This window comes from Diorhabda sublineata, chromosome 1 (assembly GCF_026230105.1).
Source record: "Diorhabda sublineata isolate icDioSubl1.1 chromosome 1, icDioSubl1.1, whole genome shotgun sequence".
Lineage (NCBI taxonomy): Eukaryota > Metazoa > Arthropoda > Insecta > Coleoptera > Chrysomelidae > Diorhabda > Diorhabda sublineata.
In genome coordinates, this window is record NC_079474.1 from 29,984,754 (window position 1) to 30,010,211 (window position 25,458).

General features: G+C 31.7%; 1 protein-coding gene across 1 annotated transcript in view; it reads right to left on the reverse strand.

Annotated features, from left to right (window-relative positions):
* Positions 1-2,758: 2,758 nt before the first annotated feature.
* LOC130446344 (beta-alanyl-bioamine nonribosomal peptide synthetase ebony) overlaps positions 2,759-25,458 on the reverse strand; it is a 41,809-nt gene continuing 19,109 nt past the window's right edge. The window contains exons 3-14 of the mRNA XM_056782546.1: positions 24,043-24,327; positions 23,138-23,302; positions 21,251-21,477; positions 15,092-15,154; positions 12,953-13,163; positions 10,127-10,443; positions 8,695-8,929; positions 8,020-8,232; positions 7,696-7,831; positions 4,838-5,101; positions 4,598-4,781; positions 2,759-3,156 (exon numbers count right to left, since the gene is read on the reverse strand). Coding sequence (XP_056638524.1) covers positions 3,019-3,156; positions 4,598-4,781; positions 4,838-5,101; positions 7,696-7,831; positions 8,020-8,232; positions 8,695-8,929; positions 10,127-10,443; positions 12,953-13,163; positions 15,092-15,154; positions 21,251-21,477; positions 23,138-23,302; positions 24,043-24,327 — 2,438 coding nt within the window. The 3' untranslated portion in view covers positions 2,759-3,018. The remainder of the gene's footprint in view (positions 3,157-4,597; positions 4,782-4,837; positions 5,102-7,695; positions 7,832-8,019; positions 8,233-8,694; positions 8,930-10,126; positions 10,444-12,952; positions 13,164-15,091; positions 15,155-21,250; positions 21,478-23,137; positions 23,303-24,042; positions 24,328-25,458) is intronic.

Genomic DNA, 25,458 nt, shown 5'->3' on the forward strand with positions numbered 1-25,458 from the left:
TGTATGGAGGATTGGTAGAAGAAATGTCCAGTGGTAAACAGCAAATTATAATACGAAGACTCGCCAAAATAGCGCTAATGTAGCAAGTGGGAATGATAGGAATTCAGCAGTTATATATTTTATGTACAATTTGCGAATGAATATGTATATTAAGTTTCTATGAAATAGTTATGACTTTCAAAAAAGAATACTATCATACTTATACTTTGTGGCGCTCTATTTAAAATTCTTCCACTTGCTTCAGACACTTTTCGATACACTGAGATGGTTCTCCTTACCTCTACCCTCAATAATGGTATAGAAATGCTAGTTCTTTTTAGAAATTATTTGGTTTCCAAATATAAAACTATTGGGTATTAACTATTTATAGTAGAATTAATATATTTTTGAGTGAATAATTGATTATCTAAATTTCATTTTATTATTAATTGATGCAGTTAAACATGCCAATGACAGTTTTACTGTATGTAAGACCGAGGCCAATGAAAATAATATTCAGTGTGAACTAATAGCATTTTCGTTATAATTGAAGCATTCAAATTTTGTTTTTGTATTTTTATTTAACTCCGAAAACATTACCGTAGAGAAAATAATATAAATATACGAATGTATTTTTCATAATTTGCTAAAAAGTCTAATACATGTTCAGTGTTTCCCAAACTGTGGGTCGCAGAAAAATTCAGGGTAAAAATTGTAAAAACACAAAATTTATAATATTTAGCTCTGAATTTAATATTTTTCGAAACTTTTTCAAGCACTCCAAGTCTTGTTTTAGATTGTATTAGATAGCAGACTTTTTATCGAATTATCGGCCATAAACACTCTTTGTATAGAAACTAGTTGGATATCCAGCCTAATGTGAAATTACTATGTGATAAAAAATAACATTACTTTCGCAGTGATATCAAAATATGTAAAACCAAAATTTATTTATTTCCTTTAAGTTAGCTACGAAGCTAACAGAATGCCTATGATTGTTTACTTTTCTTTATATTTATTTATTTTGCAATTTTTCTGTACGAAATGAGCAAATAGCTCAAATTTTGATTTTTGTCAAAAAGTAAATTATGTTTTCTAAAAAACTGATTGTGGGTTGCGAATAAATTAAAATCTTGTACCGGGCCACAGTTTAAAAAGTTTGGGAAGCGAAGGTATAATCTATATCCATAGTATAATCTATAGAAATAGGTTATTTTTAATTCAGTACTTTTTGAAACTACGTACTGTCCAATAGATGGCAATACGATATATTCCAGTTTACTGTTAATTCTAATTCTGAAGAATGACTACTGACCAGTAGATGGCACAACAATTTAACGTAATTAAATCAAATACGATTATGTTCACATTAGTTATTAACCTGATATTATAAACATGAGAGTGAAAGAATTCAAAATTTATTAACTTATTTATTAACAATTTATGAATATCAGTTCATTAAATGATGACATATAATGTTGTTCAATTTTTGTTTTAACTGAGTTTTTATGTTGGAAACTTGGAAATGATCACACAAAATTTTATGTTTAGAATATTAGTTGATGAAAAAGGAAACAATTGATCAAAACGATTTGTATTTTACTACCATAATATTTGTAATGTAGTTTTTAGATCACACTACTTTCAATTGATACTTACAGATACTTAAAATAAATTAATAATCGTTTGTTAAGTAACAAATACTTATAATATTTTATAATAGATTATGTGTGGAAAGTTAGCTAACAAATGTTTAAAATTTTTTAAATAGAAAATTCTCACGAGAGCAATTTGTATAGCTAAAGTGGATGCAAATTGCAATTTTGGAAATTTCTTGATGATGTAATTGTTGTAAATGAGGTTACAGGACAGTGCCGGACTGAGAATTTTTTATAATAAACTTGAATCACTTTTTGACTGTTCGTTTTTTTAATGAAGTATACTCTTTTTTCTCCAATTCATCTACAACATATTACATTTTTTTTCATTTCCAGGCATGACACACGACAAGGATAAAACAAAAAAGAGGAAAAATAGAAAGCTGAAAATCGGCAAGGATCGCAGCAATGCATTTTAATTGAAATACACTGACTTGATTAGAATACTAAATATTGATTTTGATGTTGTAACAGGGAAATGGCGGAACCAGAACTAATTATGGAACAAAAACTTCATGTAACGTTTCTAGATTTAAAGACGAACTCCCTAAAGCATTTAAATCACTTGTCTTCCACTTACCTTCTATAAAATGAATCACTCTATCTAGCACCTCACTTACTCTCACTAATGATAAGAAGTAAGTAATAAAAAGTTGCTTATTAGCTCTCAAAATTAGTAAAAACTGCGCAGCTGAGTATTTTCTTTCGTTATTATACTATCCTAGTCCGTAATCAACTTATCTGTAGAGATCCTGCTGGATAGCGGCCAAATTAATTACCTGACCCACGGTTTCATAAAGATCCTTATAAATTCACTGGTAAATTCGGCCAAAAAGTGTCACAAGCCAGATTACGTTAGGTTTTAGTTAGTCGTTAGTTATTTTATTCATAATACCTCAATTAATTTTTTTTGGTTTTATAATAGTACCCTAAATCTATCCGTACATGTACAAATAATGCATCCCAAATTTTTCTATCCATCTGCCTGCTATTTGGCCGAATTTACTACCACTACATCATGCATAGCAAACTTTCTAAGAAATGCTTAGAAGAAGCTATTGACCCGGCGGTATTTTCAATTTCAAGAAAGGCTCTGACCCACTTGGTAAAAACATTAAAACGCTGAAATAATTGTATATTACTTTACTTTTTTCTTATTACATGGCAGAAAATACTCAATTTGAGCCAGAAATTGTTATCACCATATTCATTTGTATTGTCCGGTTCAGGAAATATGTTACAACAGTGTCGTAAATTTTGCTTTTGACATTGTGTCAACTGATATCACCAAATCTATTTTCTCATTCATCATATGAATACAAGAAAGTATTAATTCGACTATTTTCATTTTTTTTATTTGAATAGATTTAATATTCAAACATTATTCTAGTGGTTTCCAATTAACAATGGCCCGTTGATTGTCTGGCGCTAGTCGAAACGGTCCTGTCTTATCACTGGTTACGTATTGGTTGACTTGATAGTCCAACATAATCTGGTAATTGTACATTGCACCAAGTTGCTAAAAATAAGTATAATAAATTTATTTTCTAATAAATAATACAGATTTTTACCGATAAAGTTTCCTAGCCCCTCCTTCAAAGTTTTAAAAATTCAGCTCAAACATCTCTGGAAATATTTTGAAAAAATGAAGCTAAAAAGCTATATAAAAATCATCATATACATCTTTTAAGTAAATGTATTTTTTTGGCTGTTATGAACCAAAATATCTCGGCAGGAGTCAAATTTTTTTCTAGGAGAGCGGCGCTTACCTACTTGGTGAAGGTTAGGTTAGGTTGAGTTAGTCAATTTGACTCCTGTCATATATTTTCGGCCATTGCAGCCAAAAAAATTGTATTACGTGAAAATGTGTTAAACTTTTTTTGGAAAGCTTTTTATCAGCTTCGTTTTTTGTTTGAAACTGTTTTCTCTCAAATCAATATTTTCGGAGATATTTGATAACATTTTTTATAAGTTTGAAGAGGGCTGGGAGGTAAACGATGCTGTATCAGTACGCTTTTACCAAAAATCGAAGTAAACAGTAAAAAATAATTCAAAATCAGGGATGAGCAAATTACAGAGCAGCAATGGATATAACCTGAAAAGTTAGTTTTAAAATGTCATGGGAAACTCCATGCTCGTTTATAATACTGACATTAATTTGTTATATGTTAGTTTGATCATTTCTATATGCAACGTTTTAGTTTTTTTGAAATATATATTTTTTTCAATTTTAAGTGTAACTAACTCTAACTGGATCAAAGCGTGTTTTTCTAAAACTCTAATTAAAATTCTTCTTTGTCAACTATTAGGGTTTTGAAGACTATCGAACCGATGGAAATGATATGTGAAACATTATTATCATTATCATCATCGTCGTTGAATAAAATGTCGCTTCTTGCGATTTTGTTCCTTGTTGGTCCACTACAATGCAGGTAAATCACGGATCAACCAAATCCTGCTTCTCTGCACCTACAAGCAATCTTACATTTTTCTACTTTTGCACGAAATGAGTTTAGAAATTTTCAGTTGTCGCTTATTTTGTGTAGGATACGTGAGAGGTAATTTAACTTATTTGTCTTTATTGACTTTGCTAAGCGGCGGAATCGCAAAATTTAAACCGATTTCTCTTGTGTACAATCGCCATAAAAGGCGATGAGAAATCGCTTTTCACTGATGACTGTAGCTTTGGATTTGGACTCAAGAAAGTTTATACATCTCGACTTTCCAACATTTTAAAGTGGTGTGGAGTGGTGTCGCAATCGCTAAGAGCATAAATAGAAAGAAAGCTTTCCAGAATAAGTAGAAGTGAGTACTGTCGTATTGAAGTGACAGAGGATATTATAATATTTGAAGCATTGAAATAGAGCAAGTTGAATCATAAACGGAATAAACCAGATTCGATTCGATAATTCTTCAAGAAAACGTCTTTAATACAAATTAATTTATCATAATCTCCTCACCTGTGTTAAAGGATTCGTGTTCGTTGTGAATATTCCTTTGAAATTCCTTTCTTTCGCCATTTTCATGACTTCTACTTCTGCATATTGCATCACTGCTATATTTTCTTTAGCCGTTAAGGAGGAATCAGTTGCCATCATGAATGAATGTAATACTGATCCCTTTCCAGGCGGAAGTTGATAATCTCTACATTTTATTATAATTATATAAATAATCGAATATTATTATTTTCTATTTATTACCTGATAGGCGCTTCCAGGAATTCCAGAAATTCAAATATAACACTGAGTTTAGATGATATTTCAACTTCTGGTTCGTCCCTAGCATCAAAATTCAATGCTACCCCAACAACCTTGCCATATTCATTTTTGATGATAAAGCTCAAATTGGCCTCAAGAAGAGGATCCCAGATTTTATCCAATAGCTCGGCGTAATCATAAACGTTGATATCAGGTTTCAACCATTGTTCAAGATCGGCTTTTTCATAGAAACTAGAAGTTATCATTCTGAAATAAACAAATATGTAGCAATAAAACTTGTCCAAAGAAGTTGAAAACTAAGTAATTCGCCTTAATATTTCTATTCTCTAAGTTGGTTAGAGTCTTGGGAATTTCATGGGTAATGCTGAGTATTGTCGTACATCACACTAATACCCATATAAACAATCATTAGAGGCGATAGGAACGCTAGACACCATATTGTTGCAGAAATTGAATTGGTTAGACCTAATTAGAGTTCCTAAAAGTTGACACTTGATTGTAGTTATTTCTGGAGATTTGTTATACCTTATTAGATAAAGCACGCTCCAACGATAAAAATGTATTAAGATATTTAAGTATTTTCTGAATATAAAAGGTTAGTTGCGATCCCGGATCTACTGGTAGGAGTACATTTTGAAGGTTAATGAGATGTAGAAGGGACTTTCCAATAATCCCGTGAGCTGCGTCTTTTGAAACTTTCATTTCAAGAGACAAACCACAAGTACTTCTTTCATGACGATCTTTTAAGATCTTTGAAATGTTTTTTTCCAATTGTAACTTGTGGGAGAGTGTCCACAGTTGAAATACGTCTATAGTATCTTCATTCTTGCAAATGTTTTCTGATTCGGCAGTAGTTGGTTGGTTCTTCACAAAACAATCTTATCAAGTAACAAAAAAACATTCTGTTATCTTGAAAAATAATCCCATTAGTATCACTTTAGCTCTTCCTGTAGGTTATATTCTATGATTTAGAGTAATTGAAATTAAAATGGAATGAGAAATATAAACTGATTGTAAAACGCTAAGAAACGATTTACATAATTCATTTTAGATGAAGATTGAATGATGCATAACTAAAGCGATACCGATACCGTTGTCTTTGGTGCCAAACAAAAATTGCCATTGTTGACATTATTAAAAATCATAGCTTTGTGACAGATGTGGAACGCTTGCTTTGTGACAGATTGAGAACGCTTCGTGGAAATAATCTGGGCTAAATTTGTATACAGCAAGACGATTATTCGAATTATTTACAAATTACCAACTGATGATGACAAAACCATTTCAAAACGTTAGTTACAGATCATGCCATGATAAAATTTAATCTTTTTGTTCACCAAATTATTACTTTTTCAGTAAAATTGAATGCCTTTTGTCAATAAGACGATTTCCGAAATAGATAAATTAGATTGAATTAATTTATTATCATAAAAGAATTCCAACCTTAAGCTATGTCTCAACCTTTTAGGTTGGGGACAAGTGACGCGGTCCGAGCGAACGTCCGGTCCTAGTTTTGCTCAGATCTGGAAGAAATTGGCAGTGCTGGGTAACTATGCAGATTATGGTAGGTTCTAATTTACCATCAATGCAAATATGGGAATTGTCAAGACTTAAGAAACTAACCATTCTTCGTTTAATTTCGCTTGGTAGTATTTATTTGGGCTCATTCTATTTTAGAAAAAAAAGAACTTTGTTGGGCACTCTATACTTCATTTAGTTGAAGGAGGATGATAATAAGTTTTTCAACTGTTCTCGTGGCGCCATTTCACGAACATCTTGAAGGCAAAACCCGGACCGTCTGTTTCAGGTGGTGGATACGTTTCGTATTATGTTTCACAGTTGCTCCAATATCATTTACAGTTTATTTGTCTATTACGTGTAGTATTTTGAGGGATCAAAATATTTAATAACATCAAGCCGCGTAGTAGAGAAATCTCAAACTTGTTGGGTTGTCTCAAAGTAATTTCGGTTTTGTAGTATAGAATAAAACACTTTTTCCAACAAAGAATAGTTTTCAATCAAATATATATTTTAATTTTGCCATCTTTCTTTCAGCTTCATGATTCCGCGCTCACAAAATTTCTGATTCTTATCAGCAAAAAACTGAACTATTGAAGGTCAAAGGTCAAGGAGAAAGTTTGACCATTCAAAGAATTAGAAATAAATGGTAATCAGATAGTGCCAGATCAGAGCTGCATGTGGGATGTGGCATCACTTCCCAGCCAAACTCCAATAGTTTCCTACGAGTTGCCAAAGATGTCTGAGGCCTTGCATTATCATTTTGGAACACTAAACCTTTCCGATTTGACGATTCGGGCCGGTTCTATTTCGTTTAAGGTGCAAATTGTAAATGTTGATTCATTATGTTAAATGAATTTCTTTCCCTTCGTGAGGCACCCAAATATCAAGCTTCTTAACTAGCCCAAGACATCTCTTCGCAATCTATCCAACAGTTATATGACGATTCTCATCAATTATAATTTTTATTTGGACATCATCAACTTCAGCAGAACGATCTTTATTTTGAGGGAAAAATTTCCAGAACGGAATTTTTTATACCAATTCTGATTTCTTTGTGAACCGCAGCAGCTTTCATTTTTTTACGGAAATAAAAAAGTAAAATATGCCGAAAATGTTTGTTTCTGCACTTCATTGAAAATTAACCCACAATTAATAGCTTTAATAAAAATCACGCACCACTTGCTTCCAAAGTTTCGTCAATGTGACCAGTATCACGTGACAAAACGGGAAAGTATAGCACTCACATAAGTATTAAAAAAAAAACAAGGTTCTGTTGAAAAAATATAGCAAGTTGTAGTGATTGTGAAACAAATACTTACTCATATACATTAGTTTTGTAACATGGTTTCAAATAATCACGAGAAAAAGAAGGCGCCTGTGTATTTAATATATTATTCGATGTCATTCTTAGAATAACCTCGCCAAAATCAATAGCAGAAAGGAAATCGCTGATTCCTACAAAAGATAATATAATAGCAAATCAGTTATGTCCTATATAGATAAAATCAAGCTGTGGAAACAGAAATATTATTGAAACCGCATATTATTTTGATAAATGTATAATTAAATATTACAGTACACCTTTATTACGAAATATCCGGTAAATATTTTTGTTTGTTTATTCAAATTATATTAGAACTTACTTATATGGTAACCTTGTTCACTCAATTTTGAAATAGTATAAATAGAATTTAGCGAATTTCCACCGATATTAAAAAAATTGGAATTTACTGAAATCTTCGATCGTATTGGCTTATTTAGAACACTTGCAACAATTTCAAATAATGCTTTGGCTGCTTCTAATTGATGAGAAGGAACTCCTTCGTAACTAATTTCCATTTCGGTCACCGTTTCTTCTAAAATAATAATAATAATAACTTCATAAATACATTGAAAAAATATTTAAGTTGAGTTTGGAATCTGTACATTTGGTATAGGATTCCTGAAAATCCTCTACCACCATCAATGAGAAGAAGAAAAAGTCTATGGAGAAAGTTATGTACGCAGTTTTCTCTCGTAATACAGGATTAGTGACTGTTATTGAACATTCACCCCACTTGAATTGGCTATGAGTGATTCCGATTATTCTTCAACTTGAAGAAATATTTACATGGGATGCGATTGATCAAGCAAATCATCAATTTTCTTGAATTTTCAAAGATTTACAAAACATGATATCAATCTTTGGAATTGTGGAATGGTTATAAAAGTGCCTTAAAGTAGGTGGTGATTACTTTGAACACGCATAAAGTTATTTTCCAAAAAAGTTTTTTCAATTTGTAATAAATGGAAATCTCCAATTATTTTCAAAAACTTACCGTTGTCATCAGTATTTTCATAGGATTTCAACAAATATTGCCGGTCAACTTTGCCGTTAACGAGCAAAGGTATTTTATCTATTAGAATCACTTGAGGAATCATGTAAGAGGATAATTTGTCCTTGAGCATATTTTCAATTTGGTGTTCACTCACTGCAGTTGTTGTTGTTATGAAGGCTAATAATGCTTGATTGATTTCACCAGGCTTATAACACAAAACAACACCTTTGTCTACCTGGAAATGAATAATTTTATGAAACACGCGGCTTCGTTTGCATTGAAGACATTAAATAAGTATCATTACAATAGAAATTAATAAATATGATGAGTATATTTCAGTGCTTCACTGGGATTATCAATTTTTAAAAATTAATACATACAATGAAGACAAAAACTTTTAATATACTTTATTGAGATACAACAACAAACGTTAGAATATATTTCTCTGAAACCAAAATAAGTAATTTTGAATTTTAACAATTTACAAAGATATAACTGAAGAATATTGATCTAGGATATTTTTGTAGATTACGTTACAAGTTTTTTCGAGTGTAAATATGTGTGAATTCCGGGCCACATAAAGTTGACCATGAGAGGAACATGGCTTTTCTAAATGCACTCCCGCAGCCTTTAATGTCTGCCCTCATGCTTTGTTTATATTAACAGCAAAACTGAGCTTGACGGAAAACTGAACTCATTTGAAGTGGAAAGGTCAGTGGGAAAAATTAAAATCATTATGGATAGCAACTAACCACAAAAATGACACTTAACCTCAAAATTCAAATAGTTTTATAATGTGTATATAATGACAGAAATAAATAACAATGAATATAGAGAAAAACCAAATAGATATAACTAGTGTTAATTGGATTGGATATTGACGTGACAGCTGGTATTACAGTACTCTGGGTTCGAACTTTGAGCTTTCTTCATTTTTTGTTTAAAGTATATAAAGTCCCAGCGATCAAATTAATAGTTGTGAGGTGTACAAAGTGTACTTAATAGAGAACTTGATTTCAATTCTCCAAATTTCCGCTAAAATTCTTTCTTATTGATAAGGTAAGTTTCCATTCTTCATATCTTCGTAACTTTGCCATTTTTTTATTATGGTCTTGTTTTATCAGATTAAAAGTAATCATGAAAATGAATTTATGAACAACCAAAGATTATCCTTTCTATCCATCAATTGTGATGAATCCATTTTGAAATTTATTTTAGATATATAGTAGATACCAGCTTCTTTTTGTCATTTGATAATATTCAATGACTTGTCCCGGTATATTCAATTCAATTGTTTGAGCGTTAAATTGCAGTGCAATTTCATATCTTTTATTAAGTTATTAAATTAAATTTTTATTGCCAGCAGCTGTTTCAAAAGTAATTTTATTAATACTATATAATCTACCAATGACCCTGCTTTTCCGACACTCACCCCTTCAAGAGAGTTTACGGCCTTTTCGACTTCTGCGATATCTACTCTATGCCCTCTGATTTTAACTTGAGAATCTGTGCGGCCTTCGTAATATAGCAGGTCTTTTTCCAACCTAGCATAATCTCCCGTACGATATAGTTTCCCGTATGTAGGATCGATTGCTAATGGATTGTCGAGAAATTTTTCCGGATCTCTTCCGCCGACGTAACCAGCAGCAACATTTGATCCGGAAACGAAAAGTTCGCCAATGTCACCGGCTTTTACCGGCCGGAAGTCTTTATCCAGAAGATAAAGGATTGTATTGTCCAAAGGAATACCTGAAAACGTGAAAAGCTTTTTTTAGACGTCAAATCAAATACGAGGGAGGATTGAGGGTAACTTTTAAAAGGTTAAGAATTCTTTCGCTATGGTAATTATATTAGCTTCCGCCATGTTTTCGATATCGCTTGTGAAAATTTAACATTAATCGAACAGATATATTAGTTTTAATTATAAATAAAGAAAAATATTCTTGTTTCTATGTATTATTGTCGTAAATACCCTTTGCTTAACAGACAAACTAGTTATTTTTCATATACTGGCAGTAAAAATAGTTGGTTATTGTTATGATACTCCAACAGCGCCGACAAAGTGCATAAGCGAGCAGAAGAAGCTCCATAGCTGTAGTGAAGAGAGCTCTTCTGGTGGTTGGATACCAGGAAGATAATAACCCCTTCCATGGGCTTGGGGCTAACAAATACATCCCGTTACAGACCAATTATTACGAACATAGGTATCAAAAGCCTCGGAATAGGACAGAATAAATGGAAACGGACCTTACAACGGAACAAGACTTTGGAATTTTGCCCAAGGAATGTACGCACCCCATCAAGAGATGAAGCTTGAGAGAACGAACTCTTCAAGTACAAAGTTAATGTAGCTGCTATTCAGGAAGTGCAATGGAAAGACTCAAATACCATCAAGGCCAGACAGAATACCTTTGGAACAGCTCAAAGTCAAGCATTTTCATACTACACAAAGACAGCTTCTATGACACCTTGGAACAAGTGTATGACAGCGCACCTGGGTATAACGTGAAAATCATCCTTGGAATTTTGAACGCAATAGTGGACCGAGAAAACACATACAGATCAACTATAGCACGAGACAGTCTATTCGAAGAATTGAACAACAACTGGACCTGGATAATCAACTCCGCCATCAACAAGAAAATAACGTCGCAAGCACATGCTCCCCAAGTAAGAACATCCATAAAACTACCTGGAATTCACCTGACGGAGTCACCAAAAATTAGATAGACGACGCCATTGTTTATATCAGACACGGAATAGACGTCATGAACGTGAGGACTTATATAGGCGCTGTTCATGATAAAAATTACGTACAGACAAAGACTGACGAGACAAGGAAAGACAGTCCATTCGAGAAACAACAAGCTTAACTCGCAGAAGCTGATATCAGAGTATTAAAGAATTATTATTAGAGCAATGTACATCAAAGATTCCAAGCCAAATCTAATATGGTATATAGCAGTGATGGAGAGATGTTAGGGGAGACAGTGGAAGTAGCAGAACGTTGGGCGGAGTATTTTGAAGGCCTGCTAAACCTCGGAACTGAGAGTGTCGAGAAGAGCAGTGGCCTACCTCCACGTAAGAGCAGCATCCACGCAGCCGAAACTACCAGGAAGGAAATAGAGGTCATCATCAAAGCAATGAAGAGCCACAAGAGGGTTCAAAACTAAAAAGTATCAATTACAGAAGAATTTCTCTACTGAGCGTCACTTACAAAATAATAAGCGGAATACTATTTAGAAGGCTGAAATCCCGCCTACTCAGCAGGCGCACAACTTTTTTACTAGTGTAGTATTTTCAGACATAGGCAACGTTGTTTTTGGCGAAAGATACCCAGCGCGTTCAAAAAATTAAATTTTTGATAAGGATCATCAGGAGAAGTTTTATTGCCTCTTATTTCTTTCGCGGGAATTTAATAGTGTTAATAGTGCTTTCGGACTTAATTGCGGCGTTTCTGGGTCCGAATAATAGAGGATCCCAGTATTTGGTTCTCACAATATGGTGAACCACTACATTAATGGTCGAAGCTTTTTAGATATACAGTTTGAAAGGAGGTGGATGGGAAAACGTGGATTAATGAAGTAGTCATCTAGGTCACTTGATATTATCGTGCTTGATTTTGTTCTGTGGTGACATTTAAAAAGTCGGGTTAGACGTTAGACATAAAATGAATCGATTAACTGCGCAGATGGTCGAAAACCATCTATTTTATTCTCATGTGATCCATTATATTATTTTATAATAATGCAGAAAAACGGGATTTATAAAATGATGTAAAAACATTTATTTGAAAAAACATATTGATTACGTTATATGACAATCGACGTTTTATTTTTTTTACTTATAATAAATGAAATAAACAGTTTCATGAGTTTTTAATTATTTTCTATTGTACGTTTGATGAATTTTGTGCATTACTTTATCATAACCTTATATATTAGATTGATTGTTTTTATTCTTGTTTCTTAATATTACGGATTATATAAAAGAAACTTCTAATAGAAATTTTCGCGACAATATCTTGTATGTCGTATAAAAAAGTTTGGCACGTAAAAGTGGTCGAACTAAATCAATGGAAATAATATTCAAAATGTTCGTTCAACTTCCATAGGACGTATAATGCTAAGATAAAGTCAACTCATGATTTCCATGAATTCCCAGACACTTGATTCTACTCTACTAACTTTATTTATTGTATTCTAGAAAAAGAATGGATTGAAAATTGATGTTAAAAATGATTATTATCAATATTTACCTATTGGTACTTTACTTGTTTTCTTGAACTGCTCAACTTCTTTGATAACGTAATATGTGACATCTCCCATAATTTCTGTACTTCCATAAAAGTTACATAATTGGAATTCATTTTCAGGAAAATACTTGAAAAACTCTTCTACCAAAGATACTACCAATGTTTCACCTGAACATATCCACGTTTTCAAATTCTGAAGCAACCGTTTTTCTTTCTGAAAATGAAGTTTTTTAAAAATAATACGTCCAGCTTGAATTATTATTATATGAAAAATATTTATACCAGCATTTTCAGCAAAGTTTTAAAAATTGATTTTCCATATATTTGTTTTGAATGTGATGTTAGTGGCTATACTCAGATGATGATTTATTTTGTGTACTATGTTGCTACAGTTCAATTCAACTTTTTACATTAAAATTTTGTCATATGTCGATGTTAGATACTCGAGATAAATCTAATGTAAGAGATAGAGAAAGATTAGCCTGGGCCGAAGTATTACAGCTTTCTTGTTTGCAAATGTGAAGAATTGTTGAACCTTTCCAGGTAAACTTCATTAGGTAAACATCAACTATTCGATTTGATCCACTGATTCCTGATTCAGTTTCTTCTTTACTTTATTTAGACATTACCTATTTAATTTGATCAACTGGTTCTTCGTTTGATATTGGAAATTCCAAGATTACAGTTTGTTTTTGATTGTTGTGACTCGGTTTACCGGTAATAAGGGTACAGGCAAAGACTAACTTTTTCTTCATCAATAGTTTTTTTCACCACTCAAAAAGATGGGACATCTATCTGGAAATCGACTTAACATACTGGATGATTAGTCAGATATTGAGCTCTAGCCCGCCAAGTTGAACCTATTGTATACATCGTGAAATATAAGCGTATGAACTCAATATGAGTGTTAGAAGCAATATAACTTCCTTATTTGCATGAACTAGTTGTGTAAAACTGTTGAGCCCTTCGTTGAGTAGTCAATAATTATTCGACTTCATCGACAATTCCTGTTTCGAGCAGCTCGGTTCACTATTGTTCGAGCTGCGTTTTTTCAGGCATGCACCAAAATATTGAAGATTTTTATCGGCATCCCGCGATTATTTTCTCGTTTATCTGAAGCCTTTCAATCAAATTTACAAATGCCAAAAAACCTAAAATGTACATGTCCCAAAATAAACTATGTTTCATCCAATGTATAATAGGGTGCATGGAAGATATGGAAATACCAATAAATCTTATCAAATTAACAAAAATGGCAAAGAAAATATCAAAAGCGAGAGTACTAACCACAGAAGGCTTAACAGAGGACATGAGTGAGACAGGAAGACCCTCGGAATAATGAAAGAAGCCGAAAGAAGAGAATTAGAAGTAAGAAATTAGAATTAAATGATAGGCAGAAGAAAAATTAAATTGAATAAACATAACTATAGTTACAGTGTGAGTAACTTCAATACCATAGTAAAAAAAAAGAAATGTTGCATTAAAAGGAATGAAGATCCGCATACAATCTGGAAAAAAGGAGACTGGAAATATAAAAGAGACAAGAACTTAAAAACTAAAACTCAAATGAGATTCTAGAAAGTAACCATTAGACTTGTTGTAGAAATTGTGTGTCTCATCAAGAAAGAAGAAGAATGTTAAAAATAAAGATGCCAAGAAGATGAGGTAGAATATAGAAGGCTAGTAAATAACGAATTGAAAGAGATAATGGAACGAAAAAACATAATTAAATCCCAGAGTATGTACACGAAACAATACGGCAACAAAATTCCGTAATAAAAAAAATAGAAAGTTGGACCCCATGGAAGTGTAGACCAAAAGTACAATCTAGTATAAGTTTGGATTACCAACTAACAGAAAACAAAAAAAAATTGCTGTTCAAGAAGTTAAAAACAAGATCAACAATATGTGAGAATGGACCAAGATAAGGATAGAAGTGGAAAGTCATGAAAATTCATAGAAAATGACCAAAAGAAACCATGCGGAATGATTCACCGTAATAAAATAATCAAATTGTGTCGGGCTTATATGATAATAATTCAATATTAGTTGCTCATCCCTTTTTAGTTTTAGTTTTTAGTTTAGAATAATATCCTTATAGTAATTAATTAGTTTAACAAATATCTGAAATAGTTTACTTACATTCATCTGCACGAACATCAGAATGGATCTCAACAAAGTTGGAACTAGTATCAATCTTTCAATCTATAAAAAATGACATAACCACAGTTAATGTTAATACTTAAGAGTATACTTCACGTAATTAATGGAAACTACGTATAAATGTAGTGAAAACAAACAGAGATGTCATGAATTCAGTGTTAAATTTTGAAAAAATTATTTGATTTTTTAATAACATGATCACCATAATTAGATCAGATTATGAAAACAATATCAACGATTCATCTTTGACTTTATCCACAAAAATAATAGTAATTTATGTATCAAGGCACTAAAGTCATATTTTTTGTCACAAGGCTATATTTTATTGTCGAGGTGGTCAGCCAGACGAGTGAGAAAAATAAACTCTAGTGCAGCGTTGCATATTCTATTTTTTTCGGAATCAAAAATACTTGCGAAAATATTTGGAATTGAGGCAACCATAATACTTTATGAGTAGTTACACAACTGAATTATATGATTATTTTTTGAAAATCAGGATGCAAATATTTTTTCTTTCCATTTATTTATATTAATGATAACTGCTCAAGTGTCTATTGAAATTCATTATTCATAGAAAACAAAATGACTTTTTGAATCAAGACATACAGAGTGCTTAATGAGTATGTGAGGCGTTTAGAGACTAGTTTCTCATACTTGAACTCGAAAATTCTCGAGTGTAAGACAAAATTAACACCATGTTAGTAATTTTGATAGGTTAGAATTATGCTGCATATTGGTTTGATTAAAGTTTTAATAGCTAACGAGGGATTTTTTTGGTGGTATCTTTTTGACAGCACTGTTTTTGACAGATCACGCGTGAATCGTGTGTTGTGTCATTGTCAACCTTTTTAGTTTGGTTTATAATTTAATTATGAATCGACTTACGAACGAACAACGCTTGCAAATTATTGAATTTTACTATCAAAATTCATGTTATGTTAAGAGAGTGCATCCGGCACTTCTTCCAATTTATGGGCAGCTTCGTCGGCCTACTGAGGGAACTATTCGGAAGCTTGTGACTAAATTTCGAACCCAGTTTACATTATTGGACATTATACCACTAACACGCAAACGTACACAGTGAGGACCAAAGAAAAAATTACACACAACGTCTAACATTTGGTGAATGGGCGCTGGCAAAATTGGAGGGAGATCCACATTTTTATCGAAAAATTGTGCTCAGTGACGAAGCTCATTTCTGGTTGAATGGATACGTCAACAAGCGAAATTGCCGCATCTGGAGTGAAGACCAGCCAGAAGCATTGTAAGAGCTACCAATGCATCCCGAAAAAGTCACTGTTTGGTGTGGATTATGGACCAGTGGCATCATCGGGCTGTAATTCTTCAAAAGCGACGATGGCCGAAACGTTACTATGAATGGCGTGTGATGATTTTTTGCCAAAAATGGAAGATTTGAACATGCCTGACATGTAGTTTCGACAAGACGGTGCTATATGCCAGACATTTTCAAATCGTGATTCTGCAATTCTGCTTTCAGTTCCATCACTTTCGGGTTATTTAGTCTCTTAGTTATTTTTACGTCACTATTTATTCATAATAATCCACATTTGACAACAATGTAATGTTCTTCTTATTTATGTAAACAGTGGGATGAATTTATACATACGGTGTTATCGTACGTAATTTATTTATACCGTTCAGTTTACTTGTGTGTATTCACTATGACACTAATTTGTTCACTGACTCCTTCCGGCTACCGTTTTATATACAATCATCACATTCTAGAATATTCGTTTACCGGAAATCTCTAATTTACAGTAAACAAACAAAAGGGCTCTCTTAGAATTGTCTATTTAAAAGCAAGTCAAAAAACCTAAATGTAAATAGGTAAGAAACGTGTACAAAAGAACGAATGACTGGCGCCTCCGCCAAACTATGAGTTGGTGTAGTGGTAGTAGCGAATAAATATCTCCAAAAGTTCAAAAAAATCCAATGAATGTGTGTTCCTAAAGAGATAAAGTAGAAGTAAAAGGACGACTACGTTCGATCATGGACAAGGCACAATAAGAAGAAAAATGAGTTAAGTTAAATTGAACTGAATTGTAGACGGTGGTAATATGCTTGGTCCAAATTGAGTGATCTATTGTTAAGGATCTGTTTCATTTTATAGAATGTCATTATTATCCGCTTTAGACTTATTTTGATTTCTATATCTGCAGGTTTGCATACTTATTTGAAAAAAATGACAATTATTGTAATACAATTGATTCAAATTATTTTAATTCTTTATTTAATATTGATGTATTTACGATCTAAAATGATGTTTGGTACAGTAATCTCTAGTAATCTCATTCTTCGTACAATAAAATGATTTATTAGAACGCCAACATAAATATATTTTTATTTGTTGAATTAAATTAGATTGTAGGAATTTATTGCAAAATCACTAGTTCTGTACTTAATCATGAAATTACTGATCATTTCATATATATATTACATAATTTATGTATTCTAGCATTTGACGGCAATAAAAGAATATGAGCGGAACGAGGTTAAGGTTTATCTCATTCTATCGTGAAAAAGAGGTCAACATTTTCTGATCAAAATCACATATAGTGGTTAACACAAATCACGAATAAACCCAATTTAGATGAAAAATTGTAACCGCTTCTTCCTATTTTGAAAATAACTATATATCAAACCAGACTAACTGTTTTCTGTTTAAACACAACGACGAATTTTGAATTATATTTTTCCAAATTTGCACTTGAAGCTAGATTATATCTATAGTCTTTATTCTTATGTATATATGTATGAAATTACTGAAAAAATAATTAGTCATATTTATGTATATTACTATGTCATCACAAATAAAAACAGTCTCGCAATTCAGTTCGTATAGTGTAAAAAGTTGTGAGATGTATGTAATACCAAGTCGGTTGTTTTATTTTCTGTCTTAAGTTATTACGTAATTAGCTAATCATCTAACATCTTACAGTGACCACATTAATATTAAAAATCTTCTATGTTTAAATAGACTTAATGTATCTCACAAGTAATTAATATTATAGTAAATAAAATTGTTTAGCGCGATTGCAAAATTGCGCTGACTGAGCTGCGAGAGATTTTTTTACAAGTTTTATTTTTGATGACATTGTGTTTTCATGCGTTGAAGTTAATCTATTTTATTTAAACATAAAAGATTTCCAATATTAATTTGGTTACTATAAGAGGCCCTTTAAGTAGGGACTGCTTAAATCTACTGATTTGGTATTACATGGATCTCCGAACTTTCTACTGTAGAAGAACTGAGCTGCGAGGCTTGGCAAGTTTGTTTTAATGGCATCTCACTTCTTTTTGTACATAGACTTCTTTTTTATCCTTTTCAGAACTCTCTATTTCTTGAATATAAACAACGAATTTTCTTAAAGCCCATTCTCTGTCTTGTGAGCTTTTCTTATTTTTGTAGGAAGTCTTGATCTTTTTCTTTTACAGTACTACTTTTTCTCGGTTTTGATGCTACAATTTTTCACAAGTCTAGATGAATGCTTCTCAGTCTATTGTGTTCAAAAATTGAGGATTTCTGCGCTTTAATACTTTCAAAGTTGACATTAATTAGATTAGAAATATGCTCAGATTTGTAACTCTCGAAGGTGCCACGTTAGCTTGACCGGTTATGAATATTGCAGAAGCAATATCCATCAGCGCATTATTGAGATTTAGTTCCTGACTTTTGTATATAGTTATAAGCATAGCTATACATATAGGAAACTGTTCGGGATAAACCTAAGCTCTATTAATAATTTCAAATTTAGTTTTGACCGGAACATAACGTATATTTTTCTGGATGTCCACTATACAGATATAACAATTAACATTTAAACATTCATTTTATTTTTTTATATATCAAATCGTATGAGATTACAAAGTTATTTATGCAGTAGGTGTCTCTAACAAACTGGACTGAAATTGCAAAATATTTTAGTTTTTCCGTGACAAAATAAAAAACTTTGACTAATTATTATTTTTAGGCTACTGGTTCAAATTGAATGAAATTTGAAATATACCGTGTTTATATCATGCTTGCTTGATCACTAGAAATACAGTTAAGAAGTATGCGCTAATGATAGTTTCTTGTAGAATACTTCTTATAGCGCCCCTGCGTTATCAAGATTCAATTGGATTCATATCGGAAGACTAATATAAAAATACTATTTTCATACGCAATCATTTTAAAAACGTTTATGTGGGTGAGAAATATTCATTGTTGAACATTCCTATCAATAAATTAGGTTGTTTTTACTTCACTGATCCACTTTTTAGTAGTACCATTGTATAAAGAATAGGAATCCGTTTATGCCAAAATCTAAAATTTTTTTTATTTTCATTTATTTATTCCAATTTATTCATAATGTACTTCATAACTTCACATTGTAATGAAAATACAAAATTGTAACTCATCCTACTCTATTTATATTGAAATCCGTTAACAATTTAACTGAAAGTCCAAGCATTAGATAATGCCATAAGATGTTTATTGTCCAACCGACCTCTGACCTGTTAGAACCTTTATGCTCAAAAATTATCATCTAACTATCTTTAGAATTATAAGCAACAAATAGATTTAGTGAGCTTCGAATATCGACGACGGCATTTCTTCAAAAAAGGACATATTGTACAATTGAAGAATTCTACAATGTCATTAATTGAATTATTAGTACGATACTGTATTATGATACATTTAGTATATTTCATCTCGTTACGTTTAAAATATTAGTATAGTTAGAACTTTTTACATGTTATTGTTTTTGATTTCATCAAATATATTAATACAGTACGAAAGCGGAACAAAATTAAAAATATTTTTTCCAGGAAGAAAGGGAAAAATGGATAAATCACATAAATCAACTGAAAGTTGAAAAAAAAAACATACAAAATAGCCTGGACTTATTTTTTCGCCTCTTCAAAACATCATCAAAGTATGAATGTTTCAAAAATACATCCATGACAGAGGCTCTGAACTCGCAAATTCATATTATTTCAGTCACCAATGGAAAGTATATATATTTTATATCCCTTTGTGCAACGATCCTTCTTTTTATCCCAAATTTAAGTGATTAACAGATTAATGAAAAATTATTTGTTTCTTTTGCTAGTGCTACACGAACTCATTACAAAAATCTCTTCTTTATACATTGAAATTGGTGACAAATAATTAGTACTGAGATTAAGTTTATTTTCGGTTCGAGATGAATATATGCTGTAACATTATTAGGAACATGATATTTCAAAATAAGCCCTATCTATCTATTGTAAAGATTCCTATCGAATAGGTAATTTTTGTCACTTTCGTAATAAAAAGTAAAATCGACAACAATGTACTGTCGGTTCGAATTTCGAAAATAAAGAAAACTTCACATTTAGTTGGGATCTTTCCAAAAAAATTTATTTGTTGAAATTAATGCTGTTTATTTCAGATGGCACTAAGCTACGGGTCATTTTTATGAAGAACTAGCGTAAAAGTAACTAGATGGCGTGCAAGATTGCCTCAAATGGCTTTAACATTGTCACTGTTCTACTATCCTATTCTTTATACAATGGTAGTACTCTATTTGAAATAAAAAGTTTCTCGATAACATCTTTAGATTTCTGTCGTTCATCTCGTACCTGTTTTTGCGTTGCTAAATTGTTTTAATTTTAGGTTATTATATTAATCAATACATCATCTAAAATATGATGAACAATGAACAACAAATGAATTTCCTTTACAGTTGCGCTACGTTTTGTAGTTGCATTAGAATTTATAATGGAGAACTATACATTTTACTCAAATTGTTTCGGTCTTTGTTATCATCAACAGCTTAACCGTTTCTAGGTTTGTAAACCATTTATAAAACTTTTCTTTTTCTTGGCTTTGATTCCGTTTCAAAATAAGTATTCACATGATTCACATCCTTAAGATCAAAAAAGCTATGAATAATAAAAAAGACTAAACAATTTGAATGAAATTTAAAATCATGACAATTTAGAAACAAAAACACATAAAAGTATCTAAGAAATGAGAAACTACAGATATTTATGTTTTCTAAATGGATACCTCGAAATTTTTGTCTTTTTCAATATAATGAATTGAATTGAAACTACGAACGATGTATTTGAAGAAAAAGAAAAACTTACTTTATATTCCTGTAAAAGATTAATGAATATTTCTGGATCTTTTGTTACGGATTTTGAAACAACTAAAATTGTTCTCCCATTCAGCAAAGGTCCCCAAATTTCAGCTATGCTATCGACAAAAGTTAGAGCTGTTTTGAACACACATACTTTTTCTGTTGAACTATAAGGAAATCTTCTAAATTGCCACTGCAATCTGTTGAGGATGACTTTGTGAGGAAGTCGAACTCCTAAAATAAGAATTATATTGAATCGAACACCAGCTGTTAAATTACACAGGTTGATACTTGGGGATATTGATGTGACATACGTTTATGTGACAGATTCCGTCTTAAAGTGAATTTTTACAAATAAATTTTATGAAATATTGAAACTAATACATATTCTTACAAGTGTACAAAAGATCGTGAATTAGTATGCTGTAAAAATTGTTATGTGTATAAGTATTTAATTTCTTGTATAAGTACAAATTTCATTTGTGCAGTTTATTTAAATGTGTGTTTGATGATTGTAGCTTATATTTTTCTCTAAACTAATAATATAATATTATTGTCACGTTATTGGTAATAACGCCATTGTTCAAGTTGTTACTTTCTATGTATTATTTAAAAAGATTGATTACAACAAACCGAGTCATGATTTCAGTTCCACATTTATAAAATTCATGTGCAGCCTTTGAAGGTTGAGGCATTGCTCTTACGGATAACTTTATTTAGTAATTTACCAAAAATTTCGTATCAAAAAGATACCAACGAACACTATCCTCTCTCATTGTGATGACATATGTTGCAATTATTACGGTTGAACTTACAGCTAGTGATCTCATAGAAACATGTTTATTAAGATTTTCTAAGATCAGATCTCGAAGATTTTATTCAATATACTGCAAACCTGAATTTTTTCCCAGAAAGGTTGATATTCAAACGGAAAAATATCCAATGATCACCTAGAACTCCTAATTTGACACACCTATATTTTTTTATGGAGTTACCTCGAGGAGAGGAAATACTGTATGACTACAAGAGAACTTACAACAAGTCGAGACAAGGAATACCAAGAAGGAAATTTAGAATATCATTTGAGACTTCTGTCCTTTGTGTCTTGTACAACTGATGAGTCTTTCATCTCAAATAAAAAAATATTTTTTGTGACAACAAATTCTTTCAAAACTTTTGAAGACTTCGTATTAATTATTAATAACCACAAGAATAAAGTGTAGATTATAACATGACTTTTCATTTTGGTTGTATAAAAAGTAACTAAATGTGATAAAACTACATCTAAAATGAGTAAAGTAGTATATTTTCCATTATTGATAAATTTCTTAAGCTACAATACCCGAGACCTTTTTTTTGAAATACCCTGTTTATATATAAAGGATTTCTACTATTCACCTCTAAAATAATTTCGAAATTGAATATTTCGAAATTACAAATGAGAAAACAACTACTTTCCTGATTAATGTCTCGACGAATATTGAATTACGACTCCTCTGGAAAGTGTCATGTCAATCATTGGGGATATTAACATCCCCAATGGTTGGCAATTGCAAGGAGAGATTGTAACTACTGACTAGTTTCGACGTCATTACGTCTCATCAGAGCAGTTTAACACCCTCGTTCAAGCTTGAGACCCGAAGTGAAGTCAACGTCAAAGAGCATCGCTATTTAGTATATTTAGTTAAACATTCCCCAGCGAATGTTAATTTCATTGTTGTGAAAAATTATTGACAATAATAATTAACGTTTTAACTTGATTAGGACATATCATGCAACAGGTTCTCAGTATCACGTAATACTGGGTGATTAAAAAGCAAATCAAATTAATTTCATTTGATTTAATTTGATTAAATATTTTACTTTAAAATTTGTTTTTAGTAAGACTACTTACCTTTAGGAACACCGGTACTTCCTGATGTATATAAAACCACGGCTAAATTATCTCGAACGTGATTTATTTTTTCGGTGTTTGCTATAGATTCTTCAGGCTGATGAGTGCTTTTATTTGCCAGTTCCTCAAATGATATTTTGAGTGTGTCGAAATAAAATTTAGAATCTAAAATTTGACTTTACGTAAGTGCATTTTGGATCACAGTCTCTTTATAGTTCGGTATAATTTCCGACGTTTTATTTTCACAATGAAAGATGAGAAATACATCAAGTTCAACAAATATTAATATCCATCAAAATGTTATTGATTTTATTTACATTGAATCATAGGAATGATTTACTTTGATATATATCATGTTGGAACCTATTCACGATAGGATAGATCAAGAAATTTACTTCCAGAGTACTGAATAGAATGGAAGAGTTCAAGAAGAATGTACTAGAGAAAACGTGGAGATGTTTATGCACCAAAACAAAAAGTAGCTAGTCATTATCTTGTTTTTATAAATTAGAATGTGTGTATATGTGTCCTTTGCCACTGCTCATTGAATTTGATAAATTGCTTTGACAGCTATGGTTCTGGTCTTAATTCAGTTTTTGATAAATATTTTGAGAAGGTCTGCCACACATTTCCCAGGTGACCTTAGTTGTTTAGCACCCAGATATTTGTTTTGGACAGGCTTATCTCTTCTAGGAAATGTATACAGTCCTTAATCAACTTCAAAGCAGCTCCAGTTAAGGCTAGCTCAGCTGAAGAATTTTTTGGGAGCCACAGAATAAAGTCAAAGGGATACATTGTGATACCTTTTAAAATTGAAAGAGTCGATTATTCTACTATGCTCAAACAGTTCTGTTAACTTCAGTTATATTATAACATTACATTATTTGAATAAACTAATTTCTTACCAGTTTCGTAAATTATTATTACGGGATTTGCTTCCCTAATTATATGTTTGATTCTTGCGCCGGGAAATGATGGATCCAGGGGCATATAAGCAGCTCCAGCTTTCCAAATTGCCAATAATAATATCACCAAATGGTCACTGGGATGCATGTTAACTGCTATTATGTAATCTCCATCTTTATTCCTTGGTAAATTATTATTGGATATTATTTCTACAATGGTTTTTGCTAGTTTGTTGGCGATGCTATTTACTTCGGAAAACGTATGTTTTCTTACTTGTCCGTTGACTGAAAATATAAATTGTATCGTAAAATGGAATAATCTAGTCAAGAAAATGTCGATTTGAATTGGTTCAACCATGTCACATGCCATACGAACTTCAATATTTAATATAGCTTTTGCTTTTGCAACCTTTTTTTTAATTGGTATCCTCCAAGGGAAATTTCCATGTCTCTTTTAGATATGGAAATTGCCACCCTTCACGGAATAATCCCTGGCCATCATTTTAACCTCATAGACCCGGAAATGTTTATAAAAACGGATCAGAATTAAGTTTTTTCCGTGTCTCTAAATCTTACAATATGATTCAAAATCACCACCCTTCACGGAAAAAACAGTGGTCTAATTTTAATCTTAGGAACACGGAAATTTTAAAACTAAACTAACCTAACCACGGACCTACTAAGGTTATTCTTATAATCAAATTATTCATTAATAAATTTTTTGTATAATTCATTCTGAATGAATGAAAAAAATATATTAGGATTAGAAATGGTATATATGTCATCTCTAGGTGGTATTTATCCGTGGATGATATTTGTTCGTGGACAGTATTCATCTGTGAGTCATGGATAAATCTTCATTGGGCTCTTTTCTTTAAAAATGTCCGTGTCTCTATGGTTGAATTTCGAGTCACGGATTTTTCCGTGGAGGGTGCTAATAGACACTTGGTTTTTTAATTTAGTGATTTATGATTAATTTCTGTTTTCTGACCGTTTTGTTATATTTATGGAGAATTAAGAGATAAAGTCGAAAGTTGTAATGAAGCTCGAGAGGCATTAAGGCAAATATTGGGCTCTAATATTTATCGCATGACGTTTGTTGTACATATGATTTGGACGGAAACAAAAAATTACTTTTCGGGACGCTATTTTTGTCTTACGAATATAAAAGTTATTCAAAGTGAGTTACCCCAAATTACAGCTAACTAAGAAAACTGTACTTCAAGGTGGGAACTTATCTATACCAGTAACGGTTTGTTACGATTCATCATTCATAGATATTCACTTCCAGGGAATCGCAAGCCGTTTTCATAATAACCTCAGTGAAGAAGACTTAAGCGATTTGGTTCGCGACTTGAATTTTTCAAACGGCAATCAGAGCTCATAGCTCTTAGGATTTCGTTTCTAAGAATGGAA